The sequence below is a fragment of the Theobroma cacao genome, chromosome 10, assembly GCF_053813885.1.
Source record: "Theobroma cacao isolate CCN51 chromosome 10, ASM5381388v1, whole genome shotgun sequence".
In the NCBI taxonomy this organism is placed as follows: domain Eukaryota; kingdom Viridiplantae; phylum Streptophyta; class Magnoliopsida; order Malvales; family Malvaceae; genus Theobroma; species Theobroma cacao.
Window position 1 is genome coordinate 26,776,442 of NC_142648.1, and position 20,210 is coordinate 26,796,651.

General features: G+C 32.4%; 1 protein-coding gene and 1 pseudogene across 2 annotated transcripts; one reads left to right on the forward strand and one right to left on the reverse strand.

Annotated features, from left to right (window-relative positions):
* Positions 1-2,948: 2,948 nt before the first annotated feature.
* On the reverse strand, positions 2,949-4,016 carry LOC18587280 (aquaporin SIP1-1 pseudogene; annotated as a pseudogene). Its single transcript, XR_016023244.1, has one exon. The product of XR_016023244.1 is annotated as an aquaporin SIP1-1 pseudogene (transcript).
* Positions 4,017-18,529: 14,513 nt separating this feature from the next.
* On the forward strand, positions 18,530-19,875 carry LOC18587281 (two-component response regulator ORR9-like). The gene is made up of 3 exons (XM_007010989.3): positions 18,530-18,946; positions 19,048-19,318; positions 19,432-19,875. The coding sequence occupies exons 1-3, from the start codon at positions 18,844-18,846 to the stop codon at positions 19,622-19,624; spliced, it is 567 nt and encodes a 188-aa protein (XP_007011051.1). The 5' UTR covers positions 18,530-18,843; the 3' UTR covers positions 19,625-19,875.
* The last annotated feature ends 335 nt before the right edge of the window (positions 19,876-20,210 follow it).

Below are 20,210 nucleotides of genomic sequence, written 5' to 3' on the forward strand. Positions count from 1 at the left end.
TTTGAACCTTAACACAATTTTAATAATCTCAACCAACTTACCTCCTTTTAAATCAATAAATGTAATAGTAATAAATGTGATATTAATTTATATTAGTTGAAATAAGATGTAAACATAAATATGTAAAATTTTATTACTAGTAGAGATTGAACTCATAAAAAGATGGGAAATACTAAGTGTTTGCCAACTTAAATGGGTATCAATGAATTCAAATTAATAATTAATAAATCATTCTTTACTATTAAGACTCAATTTTGATAGTACTTTAATTTTATACAAATTTTAATAGAGCTTAAATATCCTGATAACTAAACGATTTCGAGTTGGATACCTTAAAAATACCAAGTACCTTATCCGTGACAGTGCATTTGGCCAATGCAATAACATCAATGATATCTTCATCTACCACCTTCGTATCATCAGCTGTTTCCATCGGTTTTATATGGAAACTCCTGGAGTTGAAGGCAACACCAATGCGTCGACTGTAATCGAGCATTAGTTGACGTAGCTATGTCTTTGGTCCCATCAAATAATAAAGTTGATCAGCTTCCTTCTGTCCGAATCCGCTTTCCTTCTGTGGCCTGAGAAAGGGTGATTAGAGTTGTTTGAGTTGCTGCTGTGCTAATCATATCCATTTTCACTTGCCAAGAGAAATAGTCATCAGACAGTCTTTTTCTTAGGACGTCTATGCAAATGATCAAGGGACAATTTATATAGTAGTATTCAATTTGCAGGAAAGAGCACAAGTGTCTCTTTGGGAGTTGAAAACTGGAAATTAAGAGGATAAGAACTTGCTTTGGAAACATACATACATGCATTTTCTCCTTCAAATTAATATCCTATTTTATCAATTTGGCATTGGAAATTTACCAATCTTTACTATGATTATTAATAAAAATAACTGCCCCATCACAATTCAAAAGGCCTAATCTTTTATGAATAAGTCAGGAATTAATCTTCATCTTGACTATTCAAACAGGCTTGAAAAACTCTGCTTCCAAACTTCTTTCATCCAAAGTGTGGAAGGAACTGAACGTATCAGTGCACCTCATCAAGCTCTATCAATCTTCGAGCTGGTTAATTAAAGCTAATAATAATATAAGGAGATCAGGCAATGAAGCGACCCTCCATCACTCAAACCGGTCAAGGAGCAAATGCATGCATATATGTTGTCTTTGCTATTGATTATTTGAACTCCCAAAGAGACACTTTTACAACTTGGTATTTACTTTCTTCTTGTCTGGAAAATGCTATATAAGGTCTATTCTCTTTGTCCTTGGCAAAGAAGCAGTGAAAATGATCAAGAGCTGCACAGCAGCAACTCCATTGAGTCTAATCTATACTTCTCAGGTGAAAGAAAGAGAACCCATTGTATTTTTTTTTTTTTTATAATTGTGGATAAAAGGATTCGAACTTTGCTTTTAGGTAAGAAGATCATACACTAACTAATGAATCAAATGCTTGAACGTAAGATAACCCCATTGTTCCAAAAGTGCAGGAACAAAAAGAAGCTCACCAACTTATCTCTCTATCTTGTGCCAAAGAAGAGAACCCCATTGTTCTCAAAGTGTAGAGACAGAAAGAAGGTGATCAACTTTCGTATCGGATGGGCCGAAACACACCACTACGTAATCTAATGCTTGATTAAAGTGACGGTACCCGTGCTGTTTTCCGTCGTACGAGGTTCGCTTTCAATGATTATCGTCTTGATCCAGACAGAACAGCTGATGATTTGGGGATGGCGAATGAAGATATCATTGATGCAGGATGAGTATCGAATCTTTGTTATATATCCATTTTAGTTTGATCATCGAGTTCTAATCAATATATGTGGTTTGTTTTATACAATAGTAGAATATAATATTTCAATATGGGTATATATAGCTATGGGCCAAAGCCCACCCCATAAAATAGTAAGAAAACAGAAGAAAATTACTTAAACTTGACCTTTTTTTTTCATTTAATTATTTATAAAAAAAATCACTAAATCTCTCTCTCTCTCTCTCTCTCTCGAACATATACATCTTGTACAAATAACTATAAAAATATTTAAAATATATTATATCATATATTTTAAAATATCTCAAATGCATAGATTACCCAATGTCACCCCTTGAAATTCTCACGTGCTTGACCATTTCTTGATTTGTGCAAGTTTTAGATAGGTAAAATATCAATTTCTCTGTAACATTTCAATTTTATATATAGAAAGTTTGGTAATTAAATTAAATTCTATTTAAAGGAGAGAAAATCCAAATTAAATTGTCTATTCTTTCTTGAAAGTGCAAAAATTTGAGTAGTCACTATCACTTTCTTTATCTCTAATATCGTCAAAGAAATTTAAAAATTCTAATTAACTGTGTATAAAACTTTTATATATACAGTCCATTTAAAACGTGTAAAATTATTTTTTTTCTTTTTTCTCTTAAAAGAAGCTATAAGACGAAAATATTTTTGATTGGTATAAGTCTTTGTCATGAACTCTGTCATTCTCCATTATATTTGCCTTTCCACCAAATTTAATATTGAATTTAAGTTGATTGATTATATTTTGTTAAAAGATATTCTCGTCATTAAATCTTGAAATTTCGTCTCAAAAATTTACATTAAAAGTTTAAAATAAATAAATGTAATTTATGAAATTAAAAAGATTATTTAATTTAAAACCCTTATTTATAATACAATTTCAATTAAATTATTTTAACAAGTAAACAACCTGCAAATCATCAAGTTGATGCTTTGACCGACAAGCATCTTTTTTAGTGTTCGGTAGGCCTACCCATCTTTTTCTATCAAGGGTTCACAATGAATTTCAATCACATCAAATGTCTGCAGACATTTCACAATCAATTTCGTGTTTCGTATTAACATTTACCTCAATAATAAATACGTGTATTTTGATATTAAAAAATTAAAATTAAAATTAATAATTCAAATCAAACCCTTAATTGGGGAAAAAAAATATTTCTTTCAATTAGGCATGTGAATCAGATCATCAATTAAGGCTTATGATCATCCAAACACCAATAAGCTAAATGCAAGAAAGTGGGAATAATTTTTATTGAAAATGCTAAACAATTTACCTAAAAATCAAGCTTTCTTCTCCTTGGATGGTGGTGGAGGAGGAGAAAGCAGGAATCTGAAAACCCAAGCAGCCAAAGTTGCCCCAGTCAAAGGACCAATCCAATAAACATAGTAAAGCTCCCAAGAATTGTGCCAGTTGTTCTGATATGCCCATCCAAAGGCATTGGCTGGATTCATGGAAGGTCCAGTGTATTTGGAACCTGTTGTAACCAATCCCACAGTTGATGCAGCCATTAACCACAGCTTAATCAAAGGGTTTTTAGGACCTCTGACCAGAATCACAAGGAGAGCAAGGCTGAGCCCAAAAGTCAAAACCCCTTCAGCAATTGCCCCTGTATGCAAATCCACATTCAGGGAAGGTCCTTTGATGAATTTCTTGTATTCCCCCGGAATCACTTGCAGGATTGCCTTGACACCAGCAACTCCACCCGCAGCCTGAGCAGGAAAACGTACGGCCATGGAGAGGAGAGAGGAGTTTTTCTTGAGACCGGCGGCATAGAAAGTGAGAGAAGCTGTGGGGTTGAAGCTGGCACCACCCAAAGCTTCTCCAATCAAGCTGAAGAGGAAAACTAAACAACTGACAAGGATGGTGGTGATAAAGAGAGGAGCCAAGGGGAGGGCTTGGACACCAAGGAAAGTTGCTATTTTGCCTGTAAAAATCCTTAGCGTAGGCATGCTAAACACCCACATGGATGTCAACAGGGCATCTCCTATGGCTGCCTTGATCACTCCCATCTTCCTCTTCAGTTCACCCCTGGGAAGAGCCCCAGAAAACCAGACTTTCAGCCCTCCCTTTGCTTAGCTTTTGGGCCCGTCTTTTTGTTCTCTTTTGCCTTCTTTTTCTGGTGCTTTGTCAAGACAGCATTTCAACTTGTCTGAAAACAAACGAATACCAAGATACCAACTGCTTCTGCGGCTTATCTTGGCTTTGTGGATGGTAGTGATATCACGTGAATCTTACCTAACCGAGTAATTATATTAAATTCTATACATAAGAAAAAAATGCATGTTACGTGCCAGGGTAAAATTTTTAAGTTTCAGATAATAAAAAAAAATAAAGAGTTGAAACATGTTTTATTAAAATATGTTTATGAAAATTAATTAAATTATTAAATGTATATATAAATTGATGTAGTTTATATATAAAATAATCCAAATAATTATTATTTTATATATGGTTGTAGAATTTTAATTTTTAGTCAATATTAGAAATTTTACATGTGTTTTATTGAGTTATATTTAAAAAAAATTAATGTATTAGTATAATAATTAAATGAATATATAACAATATTCTAATCAATCTGTTTATAAAGTTTAAAAATTTCATTGTCAATGTATAAAGTAATAATTTAAATAATATTAAATTAAAAAAAATTATTTGGAAACGAAAGAGATAAGAAAATTAGGCTGTAACATTCGACAGGAAGTTTAATACTAATTAGTTTCATTTTCAATTATAATATACATACATATATATATTAAGTTACATAAAATTTTGAATAGGAATTACATAAACAAGAGGAAATGGACTATATTTTATAAATATAATATTTCTTTAGATAATAACAAGAAACACGATTTACTCGTTGCAGTGAATGGGATTTTTTACATAAAAAATATTAATTTTTATGTATTAATTTTATAACAAATGCCTTTATTATATTAAAATAATGTTTTCTCTCAATACATTCAAATTCATAATATTAATTCTCAACCACTATATTTAATATAGGAATATTATTGTAAATACTATTTAAATTAACTTTAAACGGTATTTTTTTAACACCCTTAGTAGCATGTTGTAAGATGAGATTCTCTTGGTCTTTTTTTTTTTTGCTTTTTTTTTTCATCATTATTTTAATACATGTACAAAAATCCAAAAATAAAAGAAAAATATAAAAGGCTTATGAATGAGTTCAGCAATGGGCAAGGAAAGTATGGAACAAAGTTGTTTGAACCAACAACCAAAGCCCAAATAAAGCTGAAAATAGTAAGCACCAAAAAGCCCAAAATGACAAAAGGGTTCGGAAGACCCAATTAATCTTTCAATTTATATTTTATATATTATAAATGTATATATTACATGTTCAAAGAGTTAAAAAATTTATACAAAAATTATATTTTCTAGGAAAAATTAATAATAATTCCTTTTTATTTTTTAAATTTTTTTTATATTTTTGCATGATAGAAAAATAATTCAATGTTGAATGTAATAAAAGAATATGGATCAGTACATTGTTAATTAATTGATTTGACAAAATGTTTCGTATATAGTTTACATTCTTATTTAAAGAGTGACTAAACAAGGAAGTGCATTTGAGTTTTTTTGTTCAACCAGGCATACATAAAGTAGAAATTAAAGAAATATAGTAGGTAATAAATTTATCCCCTTAAAAGGCTTAACTGCTTAGGTCCAAAAAATAAGATGCATATGGTGGATTGGGAAACTGTATGCAGCTATGGTGAGAATGTGAGCGTAGATTACTGAATTGGTAGCTTAAGAATATGGTTTTGCTAAGTAAGTGGTCGTGGAGATATGGGAATGAGAAAGGAAGTTTGTGGAGAGCGATTGTTGATCAGAAGGTTAGAGGTGACCCTTTGGCACTACTTATGAATTCTATGAATAACGAGAATTACTTTATATTGTGGAACAATATTATCAATCCCCTTTTCCTTACTAATAAATTTTTTATGTAAGTTACATTGAGCTTAGGAGTAATTATTGGTAATGAGCAAAGTGTATCTTTCTTGGATGATAAGTGGATTGAGGGGTTTATTCTAAGAGAAAGTTTTCCTAGGACGTACTCTTAATGGTTAACAAAAGTGGGAAGGTTTGTGAGTATGGGGAATGGGTTAGGAATAAATGGGTTTGAAATGTTGAATTTGTAAGGGGAGTAATCAGGTGGAAAATGAGTCAGAGATATTTTTTTAAGCCTTCTTAGAGATTGGCCTCTAGATATGTGTCTAAAAGATAAATTGGTATGGAAACGAGAAATTAATGAAAAGTATTCTACGAGGTCTTTTTGTAGGGCAGTGTTGAATGGGACTAGTGTGAGTGATGATTGATGAAGTGTGGAAGTTGGTTTGATGTAGTTTGGTTCCATAAATTAGAGGTGTTTACTTGACAAGTTATGCTTGGTAAGGTTGCAGTTAAGTGTGGATTAATTAAGAGGTGCTTGTTTAATAGAAGTATGGGTATGTGTGCTATGTGTAATGCGAAGTTAGAGACTGTTGGGCATTAGATTTTACTTTGTTGTGGAAATTGCCCAAGAATCAACAAAGATAAAATCCAAAGAAAATAAGCAAACAGAAAAACACAAGAATTTATGTAGGTCAGCCTCTTGCCTACGTTCACGGAGTGAAACTGTTCTTCTATTATTGAGAATTTAAAGTACAATAAATTGACCTTTATGGTTCCCCAAAACAACCCAAGATCCCTTGCACACTCTTCCTCAATAACCTCCCAAGAACATTCACTCAAATCACTCTAGCTCCACCTAGAGCAAAAGATAGAGTTACAAGATGTTCCCTCTCTAGAGCTCTTAAAGCACTACTTGCAATTCTAAAGCCTAGAAATCCACTTTTATAGTATAAAAGTCCAAAGTAGAATGTGATTAGGATTCGATGTGGAATAAGAAGTTTAAAACCATACAACTACTCAATGTTGTACACAAACAAAAAATCCAAATCAAATAAGATCTAGAATTCTAGTCAACCTAAAACTCAACAAATTTTCACCTTTGACTTGAATTCAAACTCCTTAAACCTCCTCCACTAGTCGCACCTAATTGCAACTTCCTAACTCCACCTACTTTTCAACACCTTGAACAACTCTCCAAGCATAAGATTTTCTAAATCATTGGCCTTTATAATTACCACAACTACACATACCGAATCAAGCATGGTCCAACACTTGATTCCACAAAACGGCCAATGCACCTGTGTAGCCGTCAAGTCAATAGCACTAATTGACTTCAGAAAGGGACCTCGACGACCCTTCCAATTCACTACTGGCAAGATTTTTCGTCCTTTCACCATCGTCTACACCATGGGAACCTTTCATCACCTCCTCGGTAAATGAAATCTCACTTTGGTAGCTACCATCCCCTGTGCACTGTTCCCATTCTTTCGAGGCCTCACATTCTAGACGATACAAGCCATTATGCAAATTTTCCCTCATCAGGACTATGTTGCCTTGTGTGACTTTTACTACTCCATCACAAGCAGAATATCCATACCCTTTGGAGTCTAACAGGCTCAATAATATTAGATTCTTACGCATCTTTGGGACATAGACCACACCACCCAAAGAGCGCACAACCCCATCAAACATTTTGATTTTCACACTCCAACACCCATGACCTTCACTATTGACTTATTACCCAAAGTCAAATTCCCAACCACCCCTTCTTGAAGTAAATCAAAACAATCCTTTTGATAACATATGTGAGTAGCAGAAGCAGAATCTAAATACCAATAAGAATTTGCATCCATATTTCTGAAATTGTAAGGACATCACAATCATCACCTTCAGCAACGAAAACACACTCACCTTTGTTCTCGTTACTTTCATCCCCTTTTGTAGGACAATCCCTTTTAATATGCCCATACCCTTTGCATTTAAAGCATTGAACATTGTTGGATCTAGACTTGCCACCCTTAGATCCCTTACTAGTTGACTTTCTCCTATTAGCCTCAATTACTAATGCCAAGTCATTTGGATCTCTATCCCCTTCTTTACTTTTCTTTCAGGCTTCACGAGACATTAACGTTGTTTGTGCTTGTTCTAATGTTATTGTATCCATCCCACATATAAGAGATTCCACAAATACCTCATAGGAGTCTGGAAGCGAAGCCAAGAATAATAGTGCATTTTCCTCTTCCTCCACCTTGACATCAACCTTCTTCAACTGATCAATGATTACATCGAATTCATTCATATGCTTCATGAGGTCTCCATTCTCCTCCATCTTTAAGCGATACAACTTTCGCTTAAGCTGCAACTTGTTAGAAAGACTTTTCGCCAAGTAAATTTTCCCTAACTTTGCCCATAATCTTATAACAGAATCCTCATCAATAACATGATTAAACACATTATCTCCAATGCAAAGCCGAATAATGCTCACACACCTTTACTCCAACTCTGCCCATTCAACATCCTTCATGTCATCTGGTTGCCCTTCCTCCTTTCCTAGCAAGGGGCGCATTAAACCTTGCTGTATAAGGAGATCTTTCATCCTTCTCTGCCACTGCGTGAAACTAGTATTCCCATCAAACTTCTCAATTGAAAAATTCGCAGAACTAATAACTTTCGACATCCTTGTTGAATCTTGAATTTACCGAACCTGAAGCTCTGATACCAATTTGTTGTGGAAATTGCCCAAGAATCAACAAAGATAAAATCTAGAGAAAATAAGCAAACAAAAAAACACAAGAATTTATGTGGTTCGGCCTCTTGCCTACGTCCACGGAGTGAAACTGTTCTTCTATTATTGAGAATTTAAAGTACAATAAATTGACCTTTATGATTCCCCAAAACAACCCAAGATCCCTTGCACACTCTTTCTCAATAACCTCCCAAGAACATTCACTCAAACCACTCTAACTCCACCTAGAGCAAAAGATAGAGTTACAAGATGTTCCCTCTCTAGAGCTCTCAAAGCACTACTTACAATTCTAAAGCTTAGAAATCCACTTTTATAGTATAAAAGTTCAAAGTAGAATGTGATTAGGATTCGATGTGGAATAAGAAGTTTAAAACCATACAACTACTCAATGTTGTACACAAATAAAAAATCCTAATCAAATAAGATCTAGAATTCTAGTCAACCTAAAACTCAATATACTTCTTGTGAGACTTGGGAACTATGGGGATTATGGATCAGATTATGAGGATTCCAATGGTCTTTGTCAAGGGATGCTAGGAGTTTTCTTCTTGCTTGGAAAGGGGTTGTGATTAAAGAAGCGGTAGAGAGCTATGGGATATGTCATTTTTTGCTATTTTTTAGTCTGTGTGGGCTATTTAGCATTGAAATTGTGTTTAGAGGTAAGCTATAGGTCCTGGAGCAAGTTTTTGATTTAGTGACGGTTCATGTCGATTCTTGGACTCGTGCCAGATGGCCAAGGATAGCTAGTTCTACATTAAATATCCTGCTTTCGTTGAATGTAGTGAAAGTTCCTGGTAATAGACCTAAAGTTACTATTGTGGTGGATTGGAATGTGCCCCCTGAAGGGTGGTTGAAACTTAATATTGATGTGGCTGTTAGGGGGAATCCAGGGAAGGCTGGTATAGGTAGGGTGTTGCAAAATGATTTGGTTGAAATGAAGGCTATGATTTCAAAATCTGTAGGAGTGCACGATGAAAACTTTGCGGAACTTAGTGCAGTACTCGATTCTTCTATGTTCCATGTGACTTCTTTGGCTTCTTCACACTCTGTTGTTTTGGATTGGCAGTGGTGATACTTTACAGCACAAGGGGTGGTAGTTGAGGTTTTAAGAGGTTGTGTTTCTCTATTTAATGTCTTTGTAAGAAGCTATGGTTCAAGTCTATTAACCATAGTCTACAATCATGTAAAGGGGTTATCCCCTGTCTGCTATTACAGATATGTTTTTTTTTTATGACTTAAGTATGTAATGTTCTTCTCAATTTAGACTAATCAATCAACAAGGTTTAATATTTTTTAATTTTTACATTGTGAATATGATTACTATATCTTTTGTTTTTACATGAAAATAATACAACAATTCGAATTTAATTAAAATTTTTACCGAAATCTCACCTCACTCCGTCATATTTGACCATGTTACCATATATAATGACTATATCTTCACGCGATATAAAAATATATAACTCAATTATAAATCTACGTATCTTTCAATTCAAAGAGTTGATTCAATAATTAAAAAAAATGTCCTCACATAAATGAATAGAGATGCTTATGGTCTCTCAAAAGGGTATTGTTTATTGAGATAGGGGGGACAGAGAAGGATATGGCAGCTCTTCAATTTGGATTCGAGAAAATTACATGGAGGAAGTGACATTCCATGTGATTCATCTAATAATTCCTGTCAATTACACATGTATAATGTATCTGCTTGGAACAATTCCAGGTGCCTGTCCACGTACTGTTATCAATCACTCACTTGTTACAATTTTTTTAATTCTAATTCTGAAATTAAAGACTAATGAAATTTTCAAAATTTTATTACTCGTCAACATTGTTAATATACGTAAGATATATGTTTATTGTGCTTAAATTGTATAAACAAGAATAATTAATTTTTTTTCATTTTCTAAATCTCATCGTATTTCTTTTTTTTTTTAAAATTCGACTCGATAAGATCAAGTATCTATATACTCTAGGTGAACAACAGCTTTCCTTCACTAATTTTTTAGAAATTAAATCAAAACACACGAAGACAAAATCTTTAATTAATTAATTTGATGTTCTCTTTGGATTCTTAATTAGTGATATAATTTTTCTTAATAATTTATCCACGAAGGCACAAAACCAGACAGAATTTATTGCTTGCTTTGATTTGGGAACCTTAATGCTTATATCATCAATACATTCTAACCACGTTAATCTCTCTCAAAATGACATTGATCATAACGAGACAGCTCATGGACCACCCCCATTAATATTTTCTCTTTTATTTTATTGCCAACTTGCTCTATTTGCTTCCCCCAAAGAAAGATTTTACGTCTGATTATACATAAAATCAAAAGAAAGTAAGAATATTATCAAATAAACAAATAGAACATCAGATATAAAAACATTGATCGAGGAGTTCAAGTTGTATATATTATAGTAATTTAAACAACCGCATACATAAGAAGATAAAATTGGAAACTGTGTCCAACATTTGAACCATCTGTAAATTTTAAGCCAAAATATTATGAACCTGCAAAGTCTGATTAAGACCCAAGGTTTCATAAATACATATATATATTAGTTTTACATTTCCTTCATCCCACACCCATAATACCAGATATAAACCAGCTATTATGTTAGGCAAATTAAGTATATTAGTACTCACGACGTTCGTTTCTCATCTTGGGTCTCCCTACTGTTCCGTCAGCGAGTCGAGGTTCATGTGATGTCCATGTAGTGAAGGAATGCAATTTTTTTTTAAAAAAAAAAATATTAGTACTCTGATATGCCTCTTGATTTTGGTTGCAAAAGCATTGATCACCACACTTGGAATTGAAGGGCAGGATAATGTCATGGTATGGTTCCTTCATGGAAATAATGGTTCTTCATTTGGTAGCTAGGTCCATGGAAAGATCATGCTTTAAGTACCAGAATTTTAATTAAGTGGTTCAACTAAATTGACTAGATGTTTATCAAAAGGAAAAGAAAGAAAAGAAAACAAATTATCTAACCTACAAATTCATTTTAAATTTCTAAAAAAATTAAAGGAAATAATAAAGAAAATGTATGTCCATTGGCATGTAAATGAGTCCTTCAAAAGATTTCTCAACAGCCATGAAAATTTTACTGTTAATTTCTTGACAACTTTTGGGGGGAGAAAAGATCTTTGATCATTTTCAAAATATTTATGAATTTGCATACTATTTCAAAACAATTGTGGTTATAAAAGGACCTAAGTTTCATCTGTATTTATATATACATATGAAAGGTATAATTTTAACTTTAAATCTTATTTTTTAAAGAAAAATAAACTAAAATGTTAATTGTTTAATTTTTTTTATAATTATCAACAACACAATGTTATTATAAAATAATTGTGGTTATAAAGAGACCTAATTTTCATGTTGTTATACATTATACATCCTTATGAATAGCAAAATTTGAATCTTAAGTCTCATGTTTAAAAGAAAGTATACATCTGTCGTGACGTGCGGGTCCGCGAACCCGTCCGCCAGACGCGGGCGAAAATTAAAAATCTCAAAGTGTGGGAGTCGCCACCAATCTTTTTTTATCTAGGTGTGATTGGTCACCTATTAACCCGATTCTTAATCGACGAAGTCCTAAATTAATTTTAGGTCCGTCGAAAGAACGAGAACTGGTCCAAATTTTTTTAGAGATGGGTTCGGGAGTGCGGTTACGCACGGAGAAGGGTTAGCACCTCCGTGACGCCCGTTCTACGAACGGTACCATTTAATCTTAAGTTATCTTAATATAGCCTTTTCTTAGTTTAATTCCTATTTTATTAAAATTTTTTATTGAATTGTCAGACTGAGTTTTTCACTTGGTCTTACGTATGCATATGATGCAAGCATAGAATGATGTCGTGACTTGTTTATTTTAAATGATGGAGTCGGTAATCTTTTATTGGAAAATTATTCGAAGACCATCCCAACGCTTTGGTGAAGTCTCGAAATTCTCCTCACCTAGAGATATCCCCGGAAGAACTCGTCTCTACGAGCTCCTCGGGGAAATCCCATCATCGGGATTCTCGCGCCATTTGCAAAATATGAGTGGCATGCAATGACAGTGTAAAATGATGGTATCTATATGCACGTTTTTATTGATTGTTTAAAAAATTTTGGTTATTTATTTATTATTTATTTATTATTTTTATATATACTTTATTTTTTGGTTATTTAAATCCATGTTTGTTGTTGGTCAATTTTTACTTGTTTACAAAGCTTATCTAAATAATTAATTAATTAACTTTTAAATGATTAATTTAACTTTGTTTAGTAATATTTATTTGAATTAACAAAATCTTTCTACATATATTATTTTCTAATAATGACTATTTGACTTAATGGGTTTTGAAATTTAGAGTTCAGATTTATCCCGACGCTTCGGTGAAAATCCGTCTCGAATTTCGTACCCGGAAAACATCCGCCCGAAAGAGGCAACTCTTTGCCCCCTTTTTGGCGGTAATACTCAAATATTTTCTTCCAATTATATTATTTATTATTATTATTTATTTATTTTTTATTTTATTATTATCTTTTAATTTTCATATTTTATATTTTTTTATTTTTTTATCTTAATATAATATAATATATATATATATTTGCATCATAAATTACTATTATTATTATTTATTTTATTTTTAGATTTTTAATATTAAATATAAGTGCCCATATTATATAAATATTTATTCCCTAAGAAAAAAATAAAATAAATGCATTTAAATTAAAAATGGGCTAGACCCAAGCAAAACAAAAAGGGTTATACCTTGTTGGGCTGCGATTGGCCCAACTCGGCGACCCGTGGGAGCCCAAGTCCAGCACCCCGGCCTGTTTCAGGAAGCCCGCACGGTGAAGTCCAAAACGCACCGTTTTGATGCCTGCGAAGCCGCTCAAAACGACGCCGTTTTGCCTGGTCCTTCCAGCTTCTGCTTGCCTCTCCGAAACGACGCCGTTTTGCCCACGAACCCTAGGTATTTAATCCCCTTTTCTCTCTTTCTCTCTTCAGTTTCACTCCTCACTTTCTCTCTCTAGCCGCGGCGCCCTCTCCCTTCTCTCTAAAAATCTTCTTCTTCTCTCTTCGCCGGCGGTCTCACTCCTCTCAAATCTCTCCCTTCCGTCGGTCTCTCTCCTCCCAGATCTCACCGGCTTCCTTGCACCTCTTCCCTTCCGATCGACCTCTCTCCTCCCAGATCTCAGTCTCCCGTCGACCTCTCACCTCCCAGATCTCACCCCCCTCTCCTTCTTTCTTTTTTGTTTCTTTTTGTGCTTTTCCTTGTCTGCGGCTAACTGTTGATGATTTTTTGGTTTTTTCGTGTTGTGGCTAACCGTTGATGATTTGTTTTTGCAGGGTTTTAAAGAGCCGGGTTGTCCAATTTTTTGGACAACCCGGCGAGGGGGTTCTGGCACCCCTGGAGTTGGTGGCCAGAACCCCCCATCCCGCGTAGTGGGTGGGGGATGGGACGGCGACGGGATGGCTGGGCGTACGCCCAGCCATCCCGATTTTTTTTTTATTTTTTTATTTTTTTTTTATTTAATTTATATTTATATTTATTTATTTAAGTGTCTACAACATCAGTGGTAAAATGTTGTTTAATTTATTTTATATCATCGATAACATGATGTTACTATAAAATAAATCACAAAAATTTCATGAAATTATTATCTTGATTATCCATAATCTTTTCAGTACATTATCCCAGATATTTCATTTCTCTAGTTTATTATAATCATAATGATACCTTAAGTACGGAAATGAGTGAAGATAAAAAGAATCACTAGTGAAAAGCCTTTTTAAAGAGAAGACATGATTTGAAAGGGAGCTAAGCTAGAGCACATGATTTTCCCACTTGGGAAAAATCTGGCACCTGAAATCACCATATCCCTCTCAGGATTTTGATGGGTCCAAACCTCACCCACCCTTCCCACCTTTTGGGATCCCTCTTCCAACCTGTTTTTCCCACATTAATCAAACCAAACCCAAGATTATAATTAAGGGTTTTCCTTATCATTATATCGATTGATCTTGAACATTCAAAGAAACAGAACAAAAATATATGTAATTAATAATTGAGTTAGGCAATGGTGGAGACAATGACCATATGCATAATTCATTTGCATTTTAGACAAAAAGAGGGGAAGAAAAAGTGAGTTGGGGTGAGGAAGAATCCGAGGAGATATAGTAGCATGTGGTCATACTTTGCATATCAATAAAGTGAAAACTCTTCAAATTTTTATATGCAACAATGTAGGTGTCCAAAGCAATTTGAAGTTGGTGCCTCTGAGTACACTGTTTTTTTTTTATTTATATGGATATTTAATTTTTATTAAGTATAAAGTTTAAAGTACACGAGATGCAAGTAAGTACTTCCATATCATAAATCTAATCTCTTATATCATAAAAGTTAAAATGGAGATTTTTAAGTTTGAGCAAATTCTAACCATTGGGTACTTGACGTTCTTGGGCATTTGAGGCATACGTCTACTAATAAAAGAAGTTTATGCAAATTAATATTAAATTATACAAAGAGATGCATGTGAGTACTTTCGTATCGTAAATCGAATATCTTTTATCATAAAAGTTCAATTCGAGATCTCCAAGTTAGAGCAGATTCTAACCCTCGGGTATTCGATGCTTTTTGTATACTAATAAAAAGAAGTTTATGCAAATTAGTATTAAATGAGGTTGTTTTATGATCCAATATATTTAATCTAATTATACTTTTTTTTTATATGTTAGTGTATGGAAAGTTATAATTAAAATATTGGTTTGTTTTATTTAAATTCATGATGCAATGTGACAAATATATGGGTAACAAGGTACATATATTGAGCCAAGAATAATTTTTCGGTGCATACCTTTATTTTTGGGTTGAATTATGCAAAATAAAAATAGGTACATTTTATATATGAGCATCTCATTCGTGGTAAGTGTGGAGGCATCAACATGTACGAGCAACAGGTTGTCGAAAGAACAGACCATCCACATAGAATATTTTTTTCTTTAGCCAGAAGCTTTTGTTTTTTTTATATATATTTATATTAGATTTTTTAATGAAAATTTTAATAAAAAATTAAAATGAAATATGACAGTGAGAAATCTTAGTCGGTAAATCCCATAGAAAAATGAAGAGATTTGTGACAGAAAATCTTCATATAGATATAAATTGATTGAGATAATTTGGTAATTTGGAATCTTTCGTTTATTTTCCATTGAAAACGTGTCTGATTTCTATTACAAAAGGCAGGAAAATCATGGTAGGAGATGAAGTTGTGTTCTCTACCGTTCATTTTCTTATCATTATATCTTTTTTTTTTGGCTATGGAAAATTTGCAAATATATTAAAGGAAAAAGAAAAATTAATTAATTTTCATCAACAAATATCCGAAAACACAAAAACAAAACTGAACTAAAACAAATAATGAAATAATCTACATCAAGATTAATACGATAATTTTTCTTTGAATAATCCACAGAAAAATATAATTGCAAAAATAATGTTAAAAAAATAAATTAAGAAATACAAAACACGTGACAATAAAAATAAATAATAACAAAGTTGATAGTCTTAATTACACTGTCCATTAGATTTTATAAATGAAGAAATTCTTGAATTTTCGTAAAACAAATAATTAATAGCATAAGGCATTTTTTTTAAAAAAGCATTTGAATAATTAATTATAATCTAAAATAAAAGAAAAATTAAAAAGCAAAATTTAATGATAATTGGGAAATCCTAATATCAAATTTATTAAAGTAGCAGTGACTAAAAATACTAAAGTTTAAAATATATGTAATTTTTTTCCAAAAAAATAAGTAAATTAAATTGTAATTATAATTTAAAATGAGAGTGATTTATATGAAAAGTAATAATAATGGCTATTATAATAAATTACTTGATATTATTTTTTATTTTAATTTTGAATAATGCATTAAAGAGCATACATATGTCAACACGTATTCAAATATAGCCACTTGTCAAAAAAAGAGACCATCCACATAGGATACTTTCCCCCTATGTGAGAGGCTTCGATTTTTTTATATATTTATACTACATTTTTTTATAAAAATTTGAAAAAAGGATTAAAATTAGAGATGATAGAAAGATATATATATTTATATTATATTATATTTTTACATTTAATTAGATATTTGATTTTAAATAATAATGCATCAAAGAGTATATTATAAGTAGCTGGTTGTCCAAAGAATAGACTAGCCACATAGAACACTCTCCTTTCCGAGAAGCTTTGATTTTCATATATTTATATTAGATTTTTTAATAAAAAATTTAACAAAAAAAATTACAATGAAATATGACAATGGGAAATCTTAGTAGGTAAAATCCCATAGAAAAATGCAGATATTGTGATAGAAAATCTTGATACAGATATAAGTCGATTGATAAAATTTGGTAATTTGGAATCTTTTGATTATTTGCCATTGAAAACGTGTCTGATTTCTATTTCTCTTTTACAACTGGCCTTTGTAGGAGATTACAGATATACATAGCAATTTCAATTAGAATATCTTGAGACTGATTTTACCTATAAGATTTTTTTTTTGGGAGGAAAAAGGAGAAAGCATAAATTTTGAATAAAAATTTTGTTTGAAATATGCCCGTTGAAAAATTCCGTTATAAATTCATCGAGAATATAAAAAAAATTAATTCCGTCGAAAATTTGATGAAAATTTAAAAAAATATTCGGACGGATTTTTCTCGATAGAAATATTTTCGTTTCGGAAAAATAATGTTTCTTTTATTAGTGATTAGACACTAGAAAAAAAATATAAAGCAAGTGACTTTTTTTATTTATTCTTTTATTATTTTTAATAATTTCCTCGAAATAATTTTATTTTTAATTCTTTTTCCCACAATTTCCCACAAGACAAACAGAGCCTAAGATATATTTCAATTTTGGCCAAAAAAGAAAAAAAGAAAAACAATGATTGACTAAGAAACAAAGACTGTTGATACAGACATGAAGTGTTGGAAAACCTAATAATTTGAATTGAAGTTTCCTAGCAAAAGTTTTCAATGCAAAGGACCCACGAATGCTCCCTTGAATGAAAACACAGCATGGGAAATCACCAGGAAAATATGTTGGGGAATTTTTTGCTGATTTACTGTATCCAGAAAAGCAAATTGTGAGAAGAAAAAGTAGGTATGGAAATTGATTTCCATTGCCAAGGACCCCCATTGTAGGCCCTGCAAATATTTTGTTTTTCTCTTTTGCCTAAAGATTACATTCCCATCTCATTGTAAGACACCAAACGTCACTAAAGAATAAAATCGTACCAAAAGATAAAACCGCGTGCATAACTTTTTACTTTTTTTTTTCAAGATTGTATTTTCATAGCATTGGTTGTGAAATTTGATTAATATGTATAAGAATATCTTTATCGAGATCATGTTTGATTAAACGAATATTAACGGATCGTGACTAAGCGGGCAAGAATGTCTCTGAAAATCAAAAATCAAATCGAAATATAAAAATATAAAAAGAAATTATTTTTTTATAATCGTTAAGAAGTAATTTCGGTTTTTAGTTATATCTTCAATGATTCGGTTTCAACGAAAATTTACGAGTTTTATATTAAAAATTTATAAATATGAGTAGGTCTCCTACTTGTAAATAAAGAAAAATAAGCATTTTTTTAATCTTTTGATTTCATTTAATTTTTTTTTACAAAAAAAGTCAAAATGCATGCACTTTGCTAATATCTCATTTCCTTAAAAAAACTTATTTAAAAATCTTATGTTGGAATCTTGACCTACGTCTAGTTTGGCCAAGTCATGTAATTATACAATTTTAATTAAATTATAAATTAAAAAGGAAATCTTTTTTTATTTAACAAAAAGGATTTAGACAAAGTCCTATAAAAATTCAATATAGTTTGAGGTTGTTAGGAAAAATAATTTAAGAAGTATGAATCACGTGCATGGGGAAAGGTCTGAAACAGTAGGCTTTACCTCCCATGGGAAAGGCCAATATTTGTGGCTCTAAGGGCTAATCGAAGGGTCAAAGAGCGTATTATTGAGGGCAGTCTCTAAAGTCTTTCGAAAACTATTAAAAATGGAAAACACACCACCTTCTTTGCTTGTTGTCCAATTCAAAAATCAACCTAGAAGATCCGGGAGATTCTGGATGAAATCTGCCGGATCTTGCTTTCCAAACTGTCAGATTTTCCAAAAGGATTTTGCCCATCTTCCCTATATGGCCAACCATTTAAAACTCACCTCCCCATTTCTTCTTTCTCTCCATCCTCATCCTCATCCTACAACATTCTTCTTCTTCTCATCTTTCTTCTTCTTCTTTGATTTCTGGGTGTTTTTTGCTTTGTTGAATCACATCTTTATCTAGTTATGGGGATGGCTACTGAGGCCCAGTTTCATGTTCTTGCTGTTGATGACAGCCTGATTGACAGAAAGCTCATTGAAAGGCTTCTCAAGACTTCTTCTTATCATGGTATATTGTTTTTTCTATACCTTTTTAAAGCGAGGGTTACAACCCTTAGGTGCCAAGCTTGGAGATTGATTTTTTGTTTTCTGTTTGTGATTTGATTACAGTTACTGCAGTTGATTCTGGAAGTAAGGCTTTGGAGTTTCTTGGATTGAACGGCAGTCATGAAGATGGACAGAGGAATCCAAGTCCTGCTTCTGTTTCTCTTGATGAGGATCAACATCAGCAAGATGTGGAAGTCAACCTGATTATCACAGATTACTGCATGCCAGGAATGACAGGCTATGATCTCCTGAGAAGAATCAAGGGATCTTCATCTTTCAAAGACATACCAGTTGTCATCATGTCTTCAGAGAATATCCCATCAAGAATTAACAGGTTAGGGAACTTGTTGCCATGAAAGAAGCTTTAAATAACATTTCCTATTCAATTACTTTCAATGTTTTGATTACGGTAAGCTGACCTGAATTGGTTTTGAATGATTGAATCAGATGCTTGGAAGATGGAGCTGAAGAGTTCTTCTTGAAGCCAGTGCAATTATCAGATGTAAACAAGCTTAGGCCTCATCTGATGAAAGGAAGATCTAAAGAAATGCAACAAAACATTAGCAAGAGAAAGGGCATGGAAGAGATTCTCACCCCTGATAGAACAAGAACAAGATACAATGAATTGGAAGTGGTCTGATCAGCAAATTAATTTATAGGAATTACTTTCTCAGAAAATTTTTCTTGATTATCTCTGGTTTTCTATTCTTTTTTCCCCTTAGACTCTTTGCTTATACAGAATCAATGTATAGGATTTTGGTTTCATGTCAGACAAAAGAGAAAGCTACCTGTCATGCGTAGGGTTTTGGAATATAGGTTGCACTGTAAAATACCAGAAGGAAAAATATAACTCAATTTTGTTGGTTCATTAACAGAATATGTTCCTCTTCATTTCTCTGTGTCAAATTTCTCTATTTCAATTCCAGATGTGTTATATTCTTCATTACTTGTGTCATATCTCTGGTTGAACTGAGAACAGATTCTTACCCGAGGCCTAAAGTAGAATTCTCTCCCTTTCCATTAATATTCTAGTGGACATTTTGCAAACAGAAGCTTCATTTTCTCTTTAAACTTTAAACTTCATAGAGAATCCAATGCCTAAGCCAACATTTGACTACATGATTAGAAATAAAAATAATTACAATAATAATAAATGATTAGAAATTCTCATTTCTAATTATTTTCCTTCTCTTTCACCTAGTTCTCAGTAACCAAACACTATTATG

What these genes read in the sequence shown, in the direction of transcription:
- LOC18587281 (XM_007010989.3), top strand. Translation starts at nt 18,844, where the DNA reads ATGGGGATGGCTACTGAGGCCCAGTTTCATGTTCTTGCTGTTGATGAC. An exon ending in CAAGACTTCTTCTTATCATG is followed by an intron (nt 18,947 to 19,047) that starts GTATATTGTTTT and finishes ATTTGATTACAG; the next exon opens with TTACTGCAGTTGATTCTGGA. An exon ending in ATCCCATCAAGAATTAACAG is followed by an intron (nt 19,319 to 19,431) that starts GTTAGGGAACTT and finishes TGATTGAATCAG; the next exon opens with ATGCTTGGAAGATGGAGCTG.